At 41.2% G+C, this 19,376-nt stretch overlaps 1 protein-coding gene across 4 annotated transcripts in view; it reads right to left on the reverse strand.

Annotated features, from left to right (window-relative positions):
• Positions 1-1,257: 1,257 nt before the first annotated feature.
• Positions 1,258-19,376, reverse strand: part of RGS7 (regulator of G protein signaling 7) — a 265,169-nt gene continuing 247,050 nt past the window's right edge. Inside the window, exon 17 of one of the 4 annotated variants that reach the window (XM_032183705.1) lies at positions 1,258-1,811. In XM_032183705.1, coding sequence (XP_032039596.1) covers positions 1,650-1,811 — 162 coding nt within the window. In that variant the 3' untranslated portion in view covers positions 1,258-1,649. Of the gene's footprint in view, positions 1,812-18,223; positions 18,556-19,376 lie in introns of those variants that run through there. The other 3 variants (XM_032183710.1, XM_032183708.1, XM_032183707.1) reach the window with 3 other exon arrangements.

A 19,376-nucleotide genomic window follows, 5' to 3' on the forward strand; every position in this document is an offset into this window, starting at 1 on the left:
TGTTGTTGTTGAGTTCAAATATCAACAGTCAGTGTAAGCATTTAGTGTGATGTAAAATGGAAGTGAATTGGCAATAATTAAAAAGATCGGATATGCAAATGTGTGAAGATATTCTATCTAAAGATAGAAAATCTCTTCAGTGTATTTCAGTTGCAACTGGCATGACTTGATGGGAAGGAAGTAATATTTTCAATTTATCTCACCAGACTGGAGACATTTGTGCTCACAGCGTGCCTGTAAATGTAGGCCTGGAGCTGGAGGTCATGTTCAAGTCTATTGGGACTATCCAGGAAATAAAACCATGTATTTCATGTTATTTACTTGGGAACATTCATGTTTCCTTTCTTGGTACTTTAGGGGAGAGAGAGAGAGCACACAAAGGAAGCAAGCCATTCCAGGTTATATGGCAACTGTGGGCCAAATAACCATTCACCTTTTCAGAGCAGGCATACTCCAATAGTGAAAGTAACCAGAAACAGCTGATCTGACCTTTTAAAATCAATACTGTCATTTGCACAGACTTCAAGATGTGAGCTGCCCCTACGTATCCTCAGAAATATTTCCTTGTTTTGTGAGGACTGCAAAAAAAGTTTGCAAAGACAACATTCTAATGACTGATTTGGAAAAGAAGTAGTTCATTTGCTCACCACAGTACTCCCAGTTTGCATTCTCTTCCCTTTCACAGACCAGTCAGACCCCCCAGTGAACAGGGCTCCTCATCTCAAATAACTGTTACAGGGCAGTCACTTAACAGGGCACCCACCGACAGGAGCTGATGGCTTTACACGTAAACGTGCACTTGTGGAAATGGAGCTGTAGCTTTTGTTCTTATCCCTAACTCATACATTATGTCAGTTCCAAACATTCCCAAACCACCGTTCACCATAGTTGTTAACATCAAGACAATCTCCCCAGGTCTTCTTGGGGACAAAGACTATTTATTAAAAAACAGATTTTGCTGGATCTTATTGCATGGTTCAGTTTACCTTTTGGTACAACTTTCTTATTTAAATGGTTTACATATTAGTTAAGGACAATTAAGTCCTTAATTCATCAAATTTGGTCTCATTTGAACTAACAATTCCCATTCTAAGACCTGTATTTTTGGTATAATTCTTGTCACAGTACCATTTTCCAAATGTCAAAGCTTCAAAAGTTTAAACTGCTATTTCCACTGTCCTGTATCCAATAGAAGAAACATATTTTTACTGCATAGGAAAATGACTTGTTTCATGCTTCTTATATAGTATCTTTATTAAATATTTGGACAGATATGCATCCATTTATTATATGAATAATCTATGGCTTCTTAGTCTGTAAATGCTGGCTGAAAGTTCACAAGAGCAGGCTTTTCTGTGAACTTTCAGTATTTCTATGTTCAGTCACTGCAATAAATCCTGAGACTATTGCCTGCTTAGAAGTAATTTGCATTGTACCCCTATGGCTAAAACAGGGAAGCTGGGCATTCTACATCTGGGTATTTCATAATCTCTGAGCAGCTTGATTGAAGCTTGATTTTCTTCTGATATAGTGCAGGTTGTTCTGAGGAGAATGCATAATCACGATTATCTACTAGTCAAATCCTTAGTGGCTAACATAAAAAGCTTCACTACTGCTCAGTGCTAATAGAGGTTTCACTTGAGCAGAGCTTATTGAAGCATTTTGTAGTCACTAGAAAAAAAATGTTCTTTGTGCGTGCTGTAGTTCAGAGCTGTAAAGTCTTTATGAATGGTTACTCTCAAAGCGCTACAGAAGTTCCCCGGTTCAAGGTGGCTCCTGGCTCCTCGGAAAAATGAATGTGGGATTCCAGCCTGGGAGGAGAGAAATAAGTGAAAAAGGAGCATCCTTGACCTAGGCAGGAGAGTTCTGCCTAGTGCAGCTCTGCAGCAATTACCAGTCAGTACTAAGCTGGATCAGAAGAAGGAACAAAGGTGAGCACTGACCCCTGTAAACATGAGCATCAGTGAATGCAAAGTCCCAACCACAGTAAAAGCTCCTCAAGCCTTATTTGTCAGAGTACAGATTTTCAGATTATAAAACCAGAAGTCGCCACGTGGTCACGTAACCACACCATTTCAGACACAGAACATCCTTGAATTAGATCCAGTTTAAATTTGAGTACATCTTTTAGATTAAAAAACAAAACGAAACAAAACAAGCAAGAAACCAAAATCTATTCTCAATTTAAAAATTACTAATGTAAGAAAAGCCACAATAGCCAATAGCCTATTGTAATCCATGCCAATAACTGCGTATTTCACTGATGAAATGTGTAGCCATTTCCTCCTGTGAATCCTCCTGATCTCATCTTTTCCTGCAGTAAAAATGACTGGTTTTCATTTGTCTGCCATCAAATGATCAAGCACTTCAGATTTTCTCTTCTAGAGATCTTTTAATCCTCATTACATATGATAACCCTAATCTTTGTAACATATGACAATGTTTTTAGTGATGGTTTTATTCTCCTGCCAGACTTAATAATACTACTGTTACTACTAATAAAACTAGTACCATATTTTTGCAGAATACTACCAGAAACAGAGCTACTCCCTGTTGAACTGTTCCACTGCAGAAACATTAGCTTGTAACATCATTATTCTGTGTAGCTTCATTTCCCTGAAGCCACACATTATTATTCACTTCACGTCTAAGGTATTATCCAGAGTTACTGTGCTGAATTTTCACCTCAGAGATGTCTCTTTCTAGTGATGAAAGGAATCTTGGCAAGCAGAAATCACTTTCTCTATTTCTATCATGTTTTTCAGCAGAGGGTGCCAAAGTCATTTATTAATTAATCAGCTCCATTTATTAAAATATATCCTTAATGTACTAATTGAAATAATAGATTATACATAGGTAAAGTTAAAGCCACAACAAAGATAAATAAGTTTCATGAGAATTTAATGACAGAGTGTGCAGAGGACCCCGAGAGAACAAGGGAAACAACCCTCTGGTGCTTGGCTTTACTCATGAAGGCAAATTCATTTTCTTTCTTTCTAAAACTGGTTCATACTCAGTCTTGACTCCATGTGTCAACTCTCTCTTTCCCCTTTTTCAGATGCCGAACATTTTTTGATATGTTTGATAAGTGTCCATCAAACAATTCCCATCAGTCTGCCAAAAAGCCACATGTATCACAATGGAAAAAAAATTTAAAAAAAAATCCCCATGACTCTTCTAGATTAATTTCTGCAAAAATAACCATCTACAAATAACCAGGGATGCATATTTTCCATGATTCATGCTGCAGAATCCGCCATAGACTGTGGAGCAGTTGTACAGAATCTAAGCTTTCACACAAAAATAATGTTACCAGCCTGTATGATGGTGAGAGAAGCCTTCCAAAACAGGAACTGAACATGAATCAAGTCAGGATGACTCAGATTGTTTTTGTGATTCTGCAGAGAGACAATCTGAGATAATAGCTGGGTTGTATGAACTATGGCTATAATTTATTACAGTAAAAATTCAAAATACAATGACATATTCATAGTGCTGTTGCACGTTAGGCTTTTACTTTTACTATGTGTTTTGAGAACACTATAATACTTTTACTACTAGTCCCTCTGTGTGAATAGATGCATAGAATATATTTATAAAAGTCTTCTGAATGCTTTTTAGGCAATATGCAAAGTTTCACCTCAACAAACATAGAAACATCCCTTTTGTGGGCTGAGTAAGTACATTTTAATACGAAGACAGTACTGTCACAGCAGGACTGAGTTACAAAGGTAGGTAGCCAGCCTTAGGACACTGAGGAATTCATAATATGACTGTTATGTGTTGAAGATTGAAGGTTACAACAGAACAAAACTTCCTTTCCAGAGGGAGAATACAAAAAAAAAAAATAAAAAAAAAAAATAAAAAAGAACCACTGGGAAAAATAAACCTGAGCCGCTTTTGGTTAAATACATAAATGTGATTTGTGCTACTTTTGATACAAAGAAAGAAATATACCCAGTCTATTTCTGTTTCACAGAATAAAATTACTACCCAGGTGCTGTAGCGAGTGTAGTGTGGGCAGCACAAAATATCAGTACAAGGGCGTCTATGATTTTTGTGTGCTGTACAGGCAAGTTAAGTAAATGGTTTTAATTTAACCAACCCAATCTCATGACTCAAGGTGAGAAAAATTCTTCTTTAGTTCTGTACTCCATCTCTGCCAGAAAGCTGTTCTCAGTCAAGACTATATTTATCCATTATTTACCAGTTTAGTCAACTGAGGACAAGTTGTACTGAAAATATTTTTTTAAATCAGCCAGCCAGGCAGCAATAAGGATAAAGAGGAAAGAAAAAATGCAACAGAAGGAGTCAGAAGAAACACATCTAAAATTCCAGGGAAAACCTTTCCATTGACTTTACTAGGATTTGGCTGAGATCTGAAGTAAGCAGATCAGAATGATTGTTATTAAAATATGGGAAAGAGACTAGAGACTTTGAATAAGAAGAGGAGGCAGAGAAAGGGAAGAAGAGAGAACTTTCCAAGTTCCCAAGTGTCTTGGTTTCAGTTAGGACAGAGTTAATTTTTCTCCTAGTAGCTGGTAGGGTGCTATGTTTTGGATTAGGATGAGAAGAGTGCTGATAACATGCTGATGTTTTAATTGTTGTAGAGCAGTGCTTATACTAAGGCAAGGACTTTTCAGCTTCTTGCTCTGTCCTGCCAGTGGGCCGGCTAGGGGTGCAGCAAGAGCTGGGAGGACACAGACCCAGGACAGCTGACCCCAGGATAGCTGACACAAACTGGCCAAAAGGGTGTTCCAGACATCATGCTAAACAATATATAGGGGTGGCTAGCCGGGGGGGGGAGGGGGGGGCAGCTGCTTGGGGATAGGCTGGGCAAGGGTCAGCAGGTGGTGAGCAATTGCATTGTGCATCACTTATTTCGTACACATTATTAGTAGTAGTACTATTATTAGTAGTATTAGTATTTTCCTGTCTTAATAAACTGTCTTTATTCACTCACAGGCTTCACTTTCTTGTTTCTGTCCCCCATCCCAGAGAGTGAGGGGGAAGGGTGAGCGAATGGCTGTGTGGTGTTTAGCTGCTGACCAGGTTAAACCACAACACTAAGGAAAAGGGGAAAAATGGAACTAAAGCTGCAAATAAATAATGGAATTGAAAGAAAATTGGAAAAGCAGATTAGAAGATGTGACAATACTGGATAGAGGTGTCGGGTTTTGTTTGTTTGTTTTGTTTTGTTTGTTTGTGTGCTTATGTTTTCGTTTTCTTTTTCTTTTTCTTTTTTTTTTTTTTAATTATTTTTTTTTTTTTTTAAATGGTTAATTTAGCCACAGGGAAGGCCGGGAAATTAAAGTACCTGCAAAACTCAGAGAGAGATTTTTCATATCTGAAGCTTCAGAAAGATCACATCTAGGTATTACTAACAGGAAAGGTTTATCTTTCATTGTAAGTGCCAATCAAATTGGAAACAATTGGAGAATTTTTATTGCAAAAATTGCATATAGGGTCCTCCCACTGTAAGAATATTTTAATTTGCAATTTTTAACCTGACAAAATGATTTTAGTAGAATACACTGATTGCAATGGTAAGTATTAATTATGACAAATACATGGTAAACACTGCACAGGTAAAAGCACCCCCAGCAAGCCTTGCAAAATCCAAGAAGGACAAAGTCTAAGTTTAACCACAAAGAAATCCAGACATGTTAAGAAATGTGACTGGAATTATGTGACTAGAAAATCCTCCAAAAATCATCCCTTGCTAGAAGAGTAAATGTGGAAAGCATATTTTGTCTTCTTAATCCATAACAGAGACTGACACATCTTCTGAAGAATGAAGAATGATTCTTTCTAAACTATGGAGCCTTGACTGGAGACCAGGCATGTGGTCTGAAACACACCAAGCATGCAAGTGGAACAACCAGCTTACAATGGGCATGCCAATGCATTTGTGCTTAATGAATTTTGGTGTTTGTCACAATGGCAGAGAAACCTTGATCTTCTTTGATTTTTAATTCCTAAAAATAAATAAATAAATGAATCAGAAGAGCTCCTTTCCTTAAATAAAAACACTCAAATAGGCAGATAACAGAGAGGTGGGTAGATGTCTGACAAATGTTGACTGTTTTTTTTTTTTTTCTCCTATGGTTTTCTGGTTTCTGAGTCAGTACATTTTCTTTATCCTGTCTCCCCATAGATGATCTGTCCTTCCCGAGTCAGCTTCCAGTGCAGGGAATGGTTTCCATTTCTATTTTGCCATACTTAGGTAATTGCAACTTTTTCTCTGGATGTGTGAAAAGAGCTGGTAGTCTTGACAACCGCATTATAAATTGTGGAGACACATGCTGTTGATGCTCCAACGTAAGCAGAACTTAAGCCTCCAAAAATTTTCAGGGTGTACAGAATAAAAAGACCTTTTTATCCTTGTCTTACAGACATGAGTTAGGATGGAGATCACTCATCTCAATAGATTTCCACTGTACTTGCCCAGATCCAATTTTTCACAGCCAACACCTTCTTGCAGCTTATCCAGGTACTGATATCCTTGTGAACTGCAACACCTCCTCACTTTTGGGTCCACAGATGCTTTCCAGGCTGTTCACCTCTGCCATGGTGAGCCTCCTCTAAAGCCACTACACCACTACCAACGTAGTTCTCAGGTTCAGGCTTCCCAATCCATGCACACAGACAACATTATCCAATGCGCCAGGTGAGCAAGATATTGTTCTTTTGCCCTCTATGTAGGTACACAGTGATTCTTAGAATGAAACCAAATAATAATCTTGCCAGAAATTCTCCAAATGCTTGGAGAATGCAATAAGGAGAGCCTGTCTGATGAAAGACACCTTTGCTGTTAAACAAACTGTCACAAAATTGTTTCTTTTCCTAGCATGGATCTCAGTTTTCTAGCATCCTACATCATCAGTTTCCAAGTAGTAAAAGAACTATGTAGGATTGCATAAAAAGTTATATAAAGCCTTGATGTCAAGGGGAAAGAACATTTGGTAGCAATCTCCCAAACAGTAATGCTTCAAAAACATCAGCTCTGTCATTAAATGGCCTGCAGAAGTCACAGCAACTTTCAAAAATCCAGCTATTCCTTGGAAGGGATCAGATCTTCCCTTTCTCCATCAGCAACTGACAGGTTTTCAGCCAGCAATATTTCCACACAAATTACTGGTAGTAGCAGTAGTAGCAGTAGAATCATCAAATCATCTACTTTGGAAAAGACCTTGAAGATCATCAAATACAACCATCAGCTGAACTCCCATCTCTAAACCATATCCACTAATAGTAGCAATATCAGTAGTCATAGCAGTAATTAATAGTAATAAGAATAACAATAATGCTTGCCCCCTACCGGTGCTCCACATCACTTTGAAAACCAGTTTTCCAGTGGAGCTCTGCCAGTTTTACACACAGCAGGCAGATGTACAGCACATCTGTTTCCAAGGATGTGCTGTCCACAGTGGAGGCACTGCCACACAAAATGCTTGTGTACGCAAAGTCACCAGCAGTCTTGCTGTAGGATGCCGTGGGGTGGGAGCGTTATCTCTGCTGAGACCAGGGACAAGACTGTCCTGCCTATGAGTGTTGCTCCATGTGTGCTGCACCATGTATAAGCAGCTTTTTTATTATTATTATTATTTTATTTTCTATATATACATTATTTCTTTCTGAAGAATGTGTCTACGTTACCACTAAGGAATATCATGCCCCACCATGCATTTTCAATTGCCATGTCCATTTCTATATAGCTGGGAAGATGAACCAGTAACAACCAGCTGGGAATACATCTGCTGGGCAGCTCCCAAAGGCCAGCTGTGTGCTCACTACTGGCACCTACACAAGTGCCGGCACTGCCCAGCTAGGGCCATGCCAGTGGCAGGCAGGCCGTCTGCTCAAGAAGTGAGTGCAGCCTGCCCCCAGGGCCTGCCAACCCCTGGTGGAGGCAGCCCAGGTACAGTGCTGGGGTGGCCAGCAGCTGGGCATGGTCCTGCTCCCCAGGGCCTACCACACCCCGCAGGCAGGAGCCAGCAGCTGGCACAACCACGGCCCTCTCCACTCTCCGGGAAGCCAGCGCCGCTGCAAGATCTGGGAAACCGCGACTGGAGCCTGTGTAGTCAGCTTGCACTCCTGCTCAGCCACATCATCAGGCCATCTTGTTTTCAGCAAGTGATGCAGACTTTGGGGAAGCCTCCAGACATTCAAAGGCTATCCTTCAGCCTGCTGCACCGCCTTGGAACGTGACCCCCCACTTAGACCGTGGCCCTTCAAGTTATCCTTCATTTGTCTGTTGGTGTGTTCTCTTAGATCTGCAGGCTGCTTTGATTACTTGAACATCTGGAAGTTGTCACACGCTTTTTCTGACCGTGACCATCTGAAATATTACCCGGCAGGACTTGAGGGGAGACACAGTAAGGAAACAAAAACATCCTACTCATAAGAACATGTGGCAGAGATTACCAAATGACACCATCCCAAAGGGGAGTGCTATATATCCAACCAAAGACAAACCTTCTCTCCATCCCTTAAAGCCAGGACAATTGCTTTACAGAGCATTCAGTCTGGACATAAAATATACTACATATAAGTACCTAATATATTCTTCATTAAACATTATGTAATGAAGATTGGCTGTCTATTACCAATGTCTGTGATGGAACAAAAACATTCCTTTCATCCCTCAAGGTTTAAAACTGAAATGTATCTACCCACTTACATGATTTTCCACAGAAAAGCTTCCCAAAAGTGGTTCAGTGTCTGAAGACTTTGGGGTTTACAGCCCTGGCCTGCAGGTTGGCCTCACTCAGTGAGGTAAAGCTGGAATTGGACATGCAAGAAAACATTAAATGGAAATTGCTGAAATACACAGAGCTGGTCTCTCAGCAATCCCACACATGGACTAGGGTCTGGAGAGAGGGCAAAAGAGCCTGAAATCAGTGCACATGAAACCCATGTATTTGTCTGCATCATATTGGCACACACGTGTCATTCGGCCGTGCAGGGGGAAGGCAGGGAGGTTCCAGCACAGCTGTTAGATGCGGGGTGTCTCCTCCTTCTCAGCGAGGCACGGAGGGCGGAGTGTGGTGAGCCCCACAGATGAACATTTCTCCTTCTCCCCTATGCTCTGCTTTTCCGGCAGGAAGAAAGCTGAGGAGGAGTCGGACAACGCTGATATGCCTTTCCCACGGGGAAGGGACAGGATCTGGCCCTCGTCCTTCCCCCTGCTCCTGCCCCACGCCCCTCCGTGGCCTCACTCGGGACGCGTGGGCACCTTCCCCCGCCGCCGCCCGTGTAGGCGCGGAGCCCCCTGCGGTGGGGCTGCCGACGGCAGCTGCTGCGCGCCCCCACGAGGTGTCACTCGCGTCCCACGAGCTGCCCACGGCAGGCGGCGACGGCCCCACGTGGCCTAAGCGTGAGGGTACCCAGGGCTGGGGGCACCCTGTGCTGAGGGCACCCTGTGACGCCTGGTTCGGCGGGTGCGCCGGGTGCCGTCGCTGGAAGCAAAGCTCGCGGCACTGCAGCCGAGGGCTTAGGAAAATAAACTTGGCTTCTCCGCCAGTTCTCTGAGCAGAAAATAAGTTCAAACAGAAAAAAGGGGGAGATGGTCACTGCAGAACAACCAGGGATAAAACAAACAACTAAAATCGGTCAACCAGGCAAAAAGGAAACCAAGCCCCCTCCACCTCCCACCCCCAAACACAAAATAAATACCACCACCTTTTACAGCAGCAAACTATTTGCTTCACTTTGGTAAAGAAAATTGTTTTGACTTATCTTGCTTCCTTTGTTTTTGATTTTATGCTCTATTTAGATTTCTTAAATGACAGATTATACTGAATACCAAAAATGTCTCATCCAATAAACTTACATAATTTGTATTTTAAAACATTACACAAGGCAAAGTAAGCAGTGCCATTCAGATTATAGTTTTTTTCCTTAGCGAAATTAAAATTTTTGCCGTATTGTAGCAGATCGGTTCTGATACACTGGCCGTGGCAGTGCTACCATGTCAGTACCAATAAACACAGTGGTACAGTATCCAGGAGTGAGAGCTGTTAAAAGGAACTCTTTCTGCATTACATTAAGGTTGGAGGCTGACTGCTTCAGACAGCTTTTTTCTGGCCAAGCAAGAACGCGCCAGCAGCCACCAGACCGTGAGGCCTCAGTAATGAGGAGCAGTGAGCTCCACCCAGGCACAGGAGCTTTCAGGGCCTGGAAAAGGATGCGACATCTAAGGGCAACATTAAAAGTCTTCGCCACGTTGAGTATGTAAAGGCTTTTCTCCTTTTTTATTTTCTTCTACACAATGCAAACTTTCTTTAGATGAAAAATGAAAGCTGCAGGCTAAGTGTGGTTTGAAGGGTATGTAGACCAGGCTCCTCCCATCCTCCCAAGGCCTGGCCTCAGCCTTCTGCTTTCCAGTGCTGAGCTCTGTGCCAGGCAGTGCCACCATGCACATACGTGTCCTGCGGCCTCCCTCTCCTCTTCTGCTTATGCTTGATGCTTTATGCTTTGCTGATGACATGTGGAGCAGGAGGTCTGCAGCCACCCACAGGTGCTCTCAGCATACAGAAACTGGTGGCCACCGTGCGGGGCTGGTGATAGACCTTGGCCTCACTTTCCCAGAGGTTATTTTTATGCTCTATCCCTCCCTCCTCACTCTCCCTCTTTTTTTTTTTTTTTTTTTTTTTTTTTTTTTTCCTCCAGGTCTTCTGGTCTCCAAAACTTTTGTTTGTTTGTTTGTTTGTTTTGTTTTTGTTTTTGTTTTCTACTGTTCATAAAAAAGACAAAGTGATCAAAGGCACTCTGCCCTGTCTGTGCCATTGGTGGAAAGACACTGCCTTCAAAACCTTCCTAGAGATATACACGCACTCCCAGCATGTGGTGTGGTCTGGGGTGAGAGGAGTGGGAGGAGTTGTTGTCCAAAATAGCTTTTGAAAGAAAACAAAAACAAACAGAAAAACACCACTGGATTGTACCAAAGAGGTGACACAACTGACATCTAGCTAGCAAGCAGCAATGTACCTACTGAGCAAAGGATAATTACTCCTTGAAGTCAGTCTCCCAGGTGTCACATCTCTATTACAGTGGAAGTTTGTTGGAAGTTTGTTGGAAGTTTGGGGCAGGAAAAAGCAGTGGGAGATGCCAACAGAGGCACTGGAAGATCAGCAGATGCTCAGCTCTCCTTGCAGATGGGAATCCCAAAGTGCAGTTTTAACACAGCAATGGAGTTGCAGTAGCCAGAAAAAATATCTAAAAATCATAACTTTGAGATAACCTTCAGGTTCTGTTTCTTTCTTTCTTTTTTTTTTTTTTTTTCTTCTTTTTTTGTTTTTTTTCTTCACCCAAGTAAAATGTCTGAATGTCAAAAATACACAAGAATACAGAAAAAATAGATCACATGGGTTTCTATGACAGGAATTGCATTGGGAAGAAGCCCTTTGGAACAAAATGAAAGTCTGATATTGTGTTTTATTGTGTTCCCATTAGAGGAAGAAAATAAACACACAAATTAAAATCCTTCTGCACCAGTAGCTGCAGTTACTGTCCCACATCTAGGATTTGGAACAGAGACAAAAAAAGGACAAGGAAAACAACTGAGAAGGAAAGCAAGAGAAGAGATTTAGCCAAAGTCCCAGCAAGGTTCATGAAGTAATTCAGGTGGGATGGAAAAAGAAGTAAAGAAGCAACCCAAACTGACTTCGCAATTACAAATTTAGCTGTTCACTAAAACTGAGTTTCTGGAAAATGATTCCATCATTAAGTAAGCATTATATGTCTAACTTGCTGCTAGTGTATCCTTTTAAAACACCAGAACATTTTTAGAAAGGCTATCCATTGATGAAATTTGACACTTATGCCCACCCCCTCAGAAAACTACCTGTGATTTCAGCTACAATGTGAGCTTCCATACCCCTGTTCATTAGTTTCACTGGGGCTACCTCCTAGACCAGTATGGATCAGGACTTAGAAACATTTTATAGTCTTGGGCTTCAACCCTCATTCCTACCTCCCGCAGACACTTACTTTGACAAGAGGCTGGGATGCTCTGTGCCACCCTCTGGGCCCCCCACCCCTCTGTTGCCCTGAGGGACATTTGAGCTCCTAGTTTATTCTAGATCACAATGCCCACAGCAAGTGACCTCATCACCTGCTCCCCGTCCTGCAGAACACATGAGTAACCAACCAAGCTTCCTTTTGTCCAGACCTAACCAGTGCACCTATGCTAAGGATTACCCATCTCTCTCCTACCTCCTGTAAAGTCAGCAGCAAGGCCTCCCCACCAGACATAGACACCTCCTCTCCAGGACATCACCCCAGGCTCTTCTCCCTCAACGCCAGCAGCCTGCCAGCCTCTACGCCTCCCCTGCCTCAATCATACATGTCATTTATGGGCTGTTTACCAATGTTAGATAAGTTTACATGGGAAGGAAGGAAGAAAAAGCCAGATGGTCCAGATCTCCATTCCTATTTTGGCAGGTGCAAGCAGCCAGACAAGTCATGGGGGTCCCAGCAGGGGGCAGGAACCTGCCTTTATGGAGAGACCTGGAGGGCATTTTATCCCCTAAAGCGAGGAGTTTGGGGCAGCAGTGGCTGGAGGAAGTGTAGAGAGCTGGTAGGAGCAGGACAGGAAAAGGAAAGGAAGGCACCAGGGAAGGTCCCAGGAGATCAGGTCAGGTCATGGTCAAAGGCATGTTCTGCATCAGCCCTGGCCCTAATTGCTGACCAGCCTTTTTTTTTTTTTTTTTTTTTCCCTGTGATTTCTTTAAAGTCCAAGAAAGACAGAACAGAGGAGGGAAATGCAGAGTATTTGTGGTCACTGTAGGAACATGCAGAAGGGATGAAGGGAATGAGGATCAGAGGAACAAAGGAAAAGAACCATAAAAGGCTGTGAATCCTAAAAAGTTGTTACTGCCAGGGAGGGGAAGAGAAGAAAGAGAATCTAAAAGAACAGATGAGCCGTATAAAGAACAGTGCACAAAAAGGGATGAACTCAAAAAAAAAAAGGTCATAGATTTCAGGTTATGCATTCAGCAAAAAGGTGGAAAAGTTACATTAAAAATGCCCTTGCCATGTATCTTTCAAAAAGGAAAGGCGGAAAGAAATAAAGACGTGGATAGGAGAGTTATATGAATAATGAAAAGCTTCATTTCTGTGACACAGAAGAAGCAGCAGCCACAAGGTTAATAGCAAGGGTAGTAAATAGCATTTGTTTTGAAAGGTGACATCTGTAATGAATCTAATGAGAAGTTTCAAAATCTAGCTAAATCAAAAAAAAAAAAAAAAAAAAGGATAAGGCAAATGTGTCAGAATATATTTTGGGAGCGAAGAAAAAGTACAATAAAAATTGTGCAAATGCCACTAACAAGGTAACATTTACAATCGTATCTTAATATTGTTTGATATTTACTATCCATGTCCACCCTTGTAAATAAGGGTTATCATCTAGAATTTGTGCAGGTTTTCAGAGTTTATTATCATGGCAATTTCTTTTAACAATTTGCACATACAGATCCCTTATGGCAAATAGTGATGAGGATAATCACTATCATTCATGCATCAGTGTTACAGAATCAGGACAGCAGATTCCTCACGCCTACCCATACATAGAGGTACCAGAAGGAAAATGGTCTGCAAGTACGTCAGAGGTTAGGATTTTTAAAAAAAGAGAAATGACCTTAGTAAAAGAGAAGAACAGCCTGAAAAACTGGATGCTAGCCAATGGACAGCCAGACATCTCACTGATCCAGCAATACACACCAAGGGGGAACAACCACCTATGTTTTATTGCAAAGGAGCTGGGCATCACAGTGCCTCATACACAGGAAATGATTCAGCGGTGACTCTCTACTACAAAAAGGGCAAGCCTTGCTATTGTGCCTACAGACAGAAGTACAGCCTGCACTGCAATTGTAGCAGTCAAGCTTGGGCAGGAGCACTGCAGCCTGCTCCAGGCTCCATCCTCTGTGAAAGCTGGAGGAGAGCAGCAGAGTCAAACCACACTTCAGAAAACACCAGGAAGGAAATCAAAGGGCACTGTAACATTGCAATGGCTATTTACATATTTGAGCAAAAATGGAGGGGACATTTTATTACAGTGAATGTAGCAGCCTGATAAGGGCTAAAGGGATAAATTGAAGCAAAAAAGATTTAGTTTAGATATTAGGGGGAAAAAAAAAATGCAGTAGCAGAGATAATGAGTGTCTGGGGAGACTCTGCCGTCCTCAAGCCAATGTCTGTACAAACAAAACCCATTTATTTGTACAAACCTCACTTGAGGACTCCACAGTCCAGAATAGCACAACCACAGGGAGCCTGGCCTCAGATTGTCCTCTGCTTCCATGTCTTTGATACTGGGGCTCCTTCAGCATAACTTCATTAACCTATTTAGCCTAGTGAGATCAAAAGGCAAATCTGTATTATTCAGAACTACTTAGCAACATGCTTAAATGAATCATGGACACAGAATATGTACAAATAAATTGTTGGTAATTTGTTGGAATATCTTGGGATTTGTATCTTATTTTATACAGGTATCTATAGTTATTAATTTTCTTTTAGAAAAATTTCTGTTTTATGCACTTAAGTCAATAAATTCAGTGGTGCTGGTTCTGTGCATGACATCTCTAGCTAGAAAAGAAATTAAAATATGGTAATTTTAAAATCTAAATTCAAGCAGCTGCTGGTAATCATTTGGCATAAAGATAAACAAATGGAAGACACACAAAAAAAATCACTGGTGATTCCCAACTGTTACTTAAAGAAAACAGTCTTCTCTCACTTTAGTTGTCTGCAGTGGCTTTCTTCCATATTTTTAATAAACATCCTAAACACATTCCTGTACGTCTCATTTTCAGGAACTATTTTTTTTGCTCCCATTTGTTATTTCTTGGAGGACTACTGGGCATTTAGTATTTCAAATGACATTAGGGGTGCAATTTGAAAAAAGAGAAATTCCATATATGTGGTATTAAGAGCTTTCTTTCAGGAAAAAAAAAAAATGTCCTTGTTGGGCTTTTAAAGGGCAGACGCAGATGGTCTGGTCAGACTGCTTCTCTGCGCTTTGATTCCAGCTCTGCCCAGCACTGGCATCCCACCAGCAGCACGCCGCCTCTCCTGCGCCAAAGTGCTCAGTGCCTGAGTTCTCCTCCCTTGCTGGTTCCGTTCTGGTCAATGCAATTAATTCTCATTTCTTTCTTCTGTCTTCACCTTTAGCTCATTAATTTCTGGCCACTCTCCACTGCTCTTTCAGCTCAGCATTTTGATCTTTCTCTCTTCGGTATTTAAGGCCTTTTCCCTTCCATTTTTTTGGTGTTGTAGGGTCAGTGGGCAGTTTTTAATCGCACCTTACAGAAAATCTGGTGAATATTCAGCTGTTCTCAGGTGGAGTGGTTCCTTTAAAGCATATTAAAATAAATATTTCCCAATGAAGGGTGTTTCCAGCTTCCTGGGAGGCACCAGGATGTGCTAACTGATGGCTCTTCCCCAGGAGGAAAGAAATCTTGCTTGGTCCTTTTTTTTTTTTCCTCAGCAGATACATGACCTCTCTGAAATTCCTAATAGATACATCACTGCCTAGTGTGTACTTCAACTGTTTGCCATGGTAAGAATAAATATGCCATAATCTGAGTTAATCTTAATTGGTGGAAGTGTCTTTTCATATACGTTCGGAAACAAACATCTATAAATATCTATGTTTTTTCTCTGTGGAGATATTCGTGCCTACTTGGAGCTTCCATTCCCAGTGTGGCAACACTGACAGATCATGGGAGGGATGAAGAGGTCACAGACAAACCCTTTAAAAATCAACTGGCTGTAGAGCAGGTTTTATTGGTCTGTTTGGGCCAAATTCACTCCTGGGTAACGGTGGCATTGCATCACTTGAAATAAGGTTCAAATGAAACCTTAATACTGCTCCCTGCCTACTTTGAAATTCTTACTGTAATATGCATTTTTACTTTATAGGCATTGTGTTAGATCCTGCACAAACATAGAAGACAGCCATTCAATGCAGGCTTTGTATGTATTGAAACAAAAGAAGAACCAGAATGAGTACAAAATGGGTTCAGAAATACAAATACTTCAGATATTTTTCTTGGCTGGTCAGTGTTGCAAAGTGATTTAAAAAGGGGAAAAAAAAAATAATTAATTTCCTTAGGGTAAAGTTCAATGATTATCTAACACATGAATTTGAAACATTAGTCATTTGAAGGGAGTAATTCTTCAAAGCAGCTGCTGGTATCTAATTAGTTAAATCCTAAGGAAAAGCAGCAATATACCAGCTGATGCAATTGGTGGCAGCAGGAGTTTGGAAATAAATATCTCAATTTGGCACTGAGAAGTGAAACAGAGCTCAAATTTCTGTGGATTTTCTGGACCCAAGTTCATGCCTCAGAGCTCACATTGCTGTGGTAAAGGAAAATTAAATCTCAGAGTTTAAGATCTGGGGTTCAGTGTGGCTATTCATTAGAATTTATATGGCCTCTTTAGACTGTGAATATTTTGACTTGACCTAGATGGAGCTCTTGATAAAATCAAGCTCTCATGGGCATTTCCAGTGTTCTGTGATAAAATTCAGCTCAAAAGAATCATGATGACAGAAACTGTGACACCTTAATGCAGCGATTATTATTCTGGTTAGAAACCAGAAACATAGCAGCATGTGCAAACAAAGAACAAAAAAAAATCCCACCTCCCCGGAAAATTCAGCTGAACAAAAACCAAGGGAGCAGCCATTCATGGTGATGTACAATGTGTTTGGTCCTGGGTTTGTTCAGACCATTACTCTAGAGATGTTGCAGTCAGGGTTATAGCAGTTCAGCAGCCCTGTTCCCAGCGGCAGCAACACAGGTAGGCAGCTGGTGTTAACTGTGATGACTCCAGCACCAATGTATTCAAATTTATTGCCTGATTGTGTCTATGACCATCCTCCCACTTTGTGTCAGGAATGGGGGTGGGGGGCATTTTTAGGCTTGGTAGTCCCTTTGAAACAAGGTTCCTGTTTGCCAATGTCACAAAAAAGTCAAGACCACAGATGGTACCAGCTCTGTCTGTCCTGAGTCTCTCCTGTGCACTGCTAAGAAGGCTCTTTGAGCATGTTTGTCCTATGCATCCTATAATGCCCTGGAGGTACTTGCTATTTGACTTAGCTCACACCACTACTTCTGTGCTCGGAGATTCTGCCACTACCTTTACGTCATCTGTATCAGTCAGAAGTGCTGCTTTTCTTCTTCCAAGCACAGGTTTTCTGGTTCCAGCTCAATTTAGCTTCAGAAGGTCCCACATCTGTTGTCCCAACGACAACAGCTACACACTCTTGTAAATCTGAGTAGGTCTTTGTGAGTAGCCTCAGTATTAGACATGCAACAGCATACTTGAACTGAGCCGCTGAATTAAAATTGCAAGTTCCTACATTTACTACCCAAGGTTTGCGCTCTATTCTCAGCACTCCCAAACCGCTGCCTTTTCAGCTTAAAATGTTGCATTGACACATGACAGCAAGGAGAAAGAAATAGCGTCTTATTTAGAAAATACACACTAATGGTTCCAGCTAGATTTGTTCAAGGCCATTCCTAAGAAAATGCACTTCACTTGATCTGCTCTTGAGCAGCAACTGAATTACTGAGCACACTGTAGAGGGTGTGCTCTTACAGACCTGGTCTAGCTTAAAGAATGGTTTGCTTATGTGATGATGAGCAAGCTGGAAAGGTCTCACTGCTGCTAGCTTGATAAAAAGAAAATAAAGAGTAAATGATTATCAATAAAGTGTGTTTGGTTAGGTGTCACTGAGAGAAAGAAAATGCCATTTCATGTCACTTTTTGGAAAGCAAAAGGTAAGTAACTATTAGGAATGATTTTGCTCTTGACTAATCTTCAGATTCAATATTAAAATCTCAAACTTCCCAAAGGAAAGAGATTCTGCATCTTTTAATGAAAGATAAAACAACAATATAAACATACACAAATTTACAGAGAAAGGATCAACTTTAATACATCTGGAGTAAAAGGTGTTCTTTTTTAAATATGGTATAAAAATAAATGCAAGAAACATTAACAGAGAATATACAGACAACAGACAAAGACACAGGCTTTCTTTCTCAATGTGAATACATCAGTGAAATGAAACCTTCTGTGCTAATTTATTGTGCAATAAATGTGATGCCATATGTATATTTATTAATATATGCATTTTTTTTACATTTCTTCCAGTTTTTGATTGACTTTTTTTTTTTTTTTTTTAAATAAACTGTGCCTAGCAGAAGCTTTTTTTTCACTGTACTTGAGCTTGCAGAAAATAAAAAGACACAGATCCAGCTTGATATGAAGGAGGAAGTGAGCAGACAGTTTTCGAAATGGAGGCATCGAAAGGCTAGAGAGTCCCTCGGAGTCTGTAATGCCTTAGTATACACAAAAGAAAACAAGTCAGGTCCTTGCTCATGCAACATCTTGTTCTACTGTCCTCTGATTCAGGCAATCAGTGAGCTACAAAGTATGTATAATGATTTGAGTCTGCTTCCATGCTACAAGGTGATCCTTTTAGTAGGACTGCACTAGACTGGTTAACCTCTTTGATGTGAGCGATTTCCCCTGAGGAAAAGATAAAAACAAAAAAACAAAAACAGAAAACAGAGGCATGATCACTGCAAACCTGTTCATCAGCAACCACTTAGTGTTGCCACATCACTGTCAAATAACTAGGGGCAGCAACTGGAGTCTGTCAAATCTTAAACCACAGGAAGCCCTTACGCTTGCACACCTGCACTGCCAGCCAGCCAGGTTGTTTCACAGAATAATCCACAAATTCAAAGGCCATTTTTGAGTGAGATTGGGTTTGGCTGCTAAGAGATGACTGCTGAGGGCTTTGCTGTTGGTCACTCCCAGAACTTCAAGACAGCCACCACAAGTGAGGGCACCTTATGCTACAAAGATGAATGTGCACACTGCAGTAGCTCTGTCACAGATGGCAAAGAGCTCAAGTAAGGAAGAGGCAGATTGCATACAGGCAAGATAGCAGCTTTTCCATGAACTCAGCTATACATTTGCTGAGACTGCATTTACTGTTAATAAGGACCATTGGTCAGGTATATTACATGGGACTACATATCACTGCTTAGAAGGTGTTTGGATTCTACTGTCTTTTCCTCACCCTCCTGTTGCAAGCATGCAGTTTCAGTTCTTTAGCAAGTTCTTTTAATAAGTTATAATGACTGTCCCACAAGAGTTAGCTCTGCAGTGTGGAAAGGATAGCATAGGTTATGTTGTCATGGTGTATTTCAGGCAGATTTGAGCTTTAGCTGAGCCAGACAAAAGCCATTAAACCACGTAAGTGTCTCTTACAGCCACCCTACTGTGGCTGCAATTCAACAGAAGCAGAGCTGGTTCAGCAAGCTTATACCACTCCTCAAAAT

Source organism: Aythya fuligula, chromosome 3, assembly GCF_009819795.1.
Source record: "Aythya fuligula isolate bAytFul2 chromosome 3, bAytFul2.pri, whole genome shotgun sequence".
NCBI lineage: Eukaryota > Metazoa > Chordata > Aves > Anseriformes > Anatidae > Aythya > Aythya fuligula.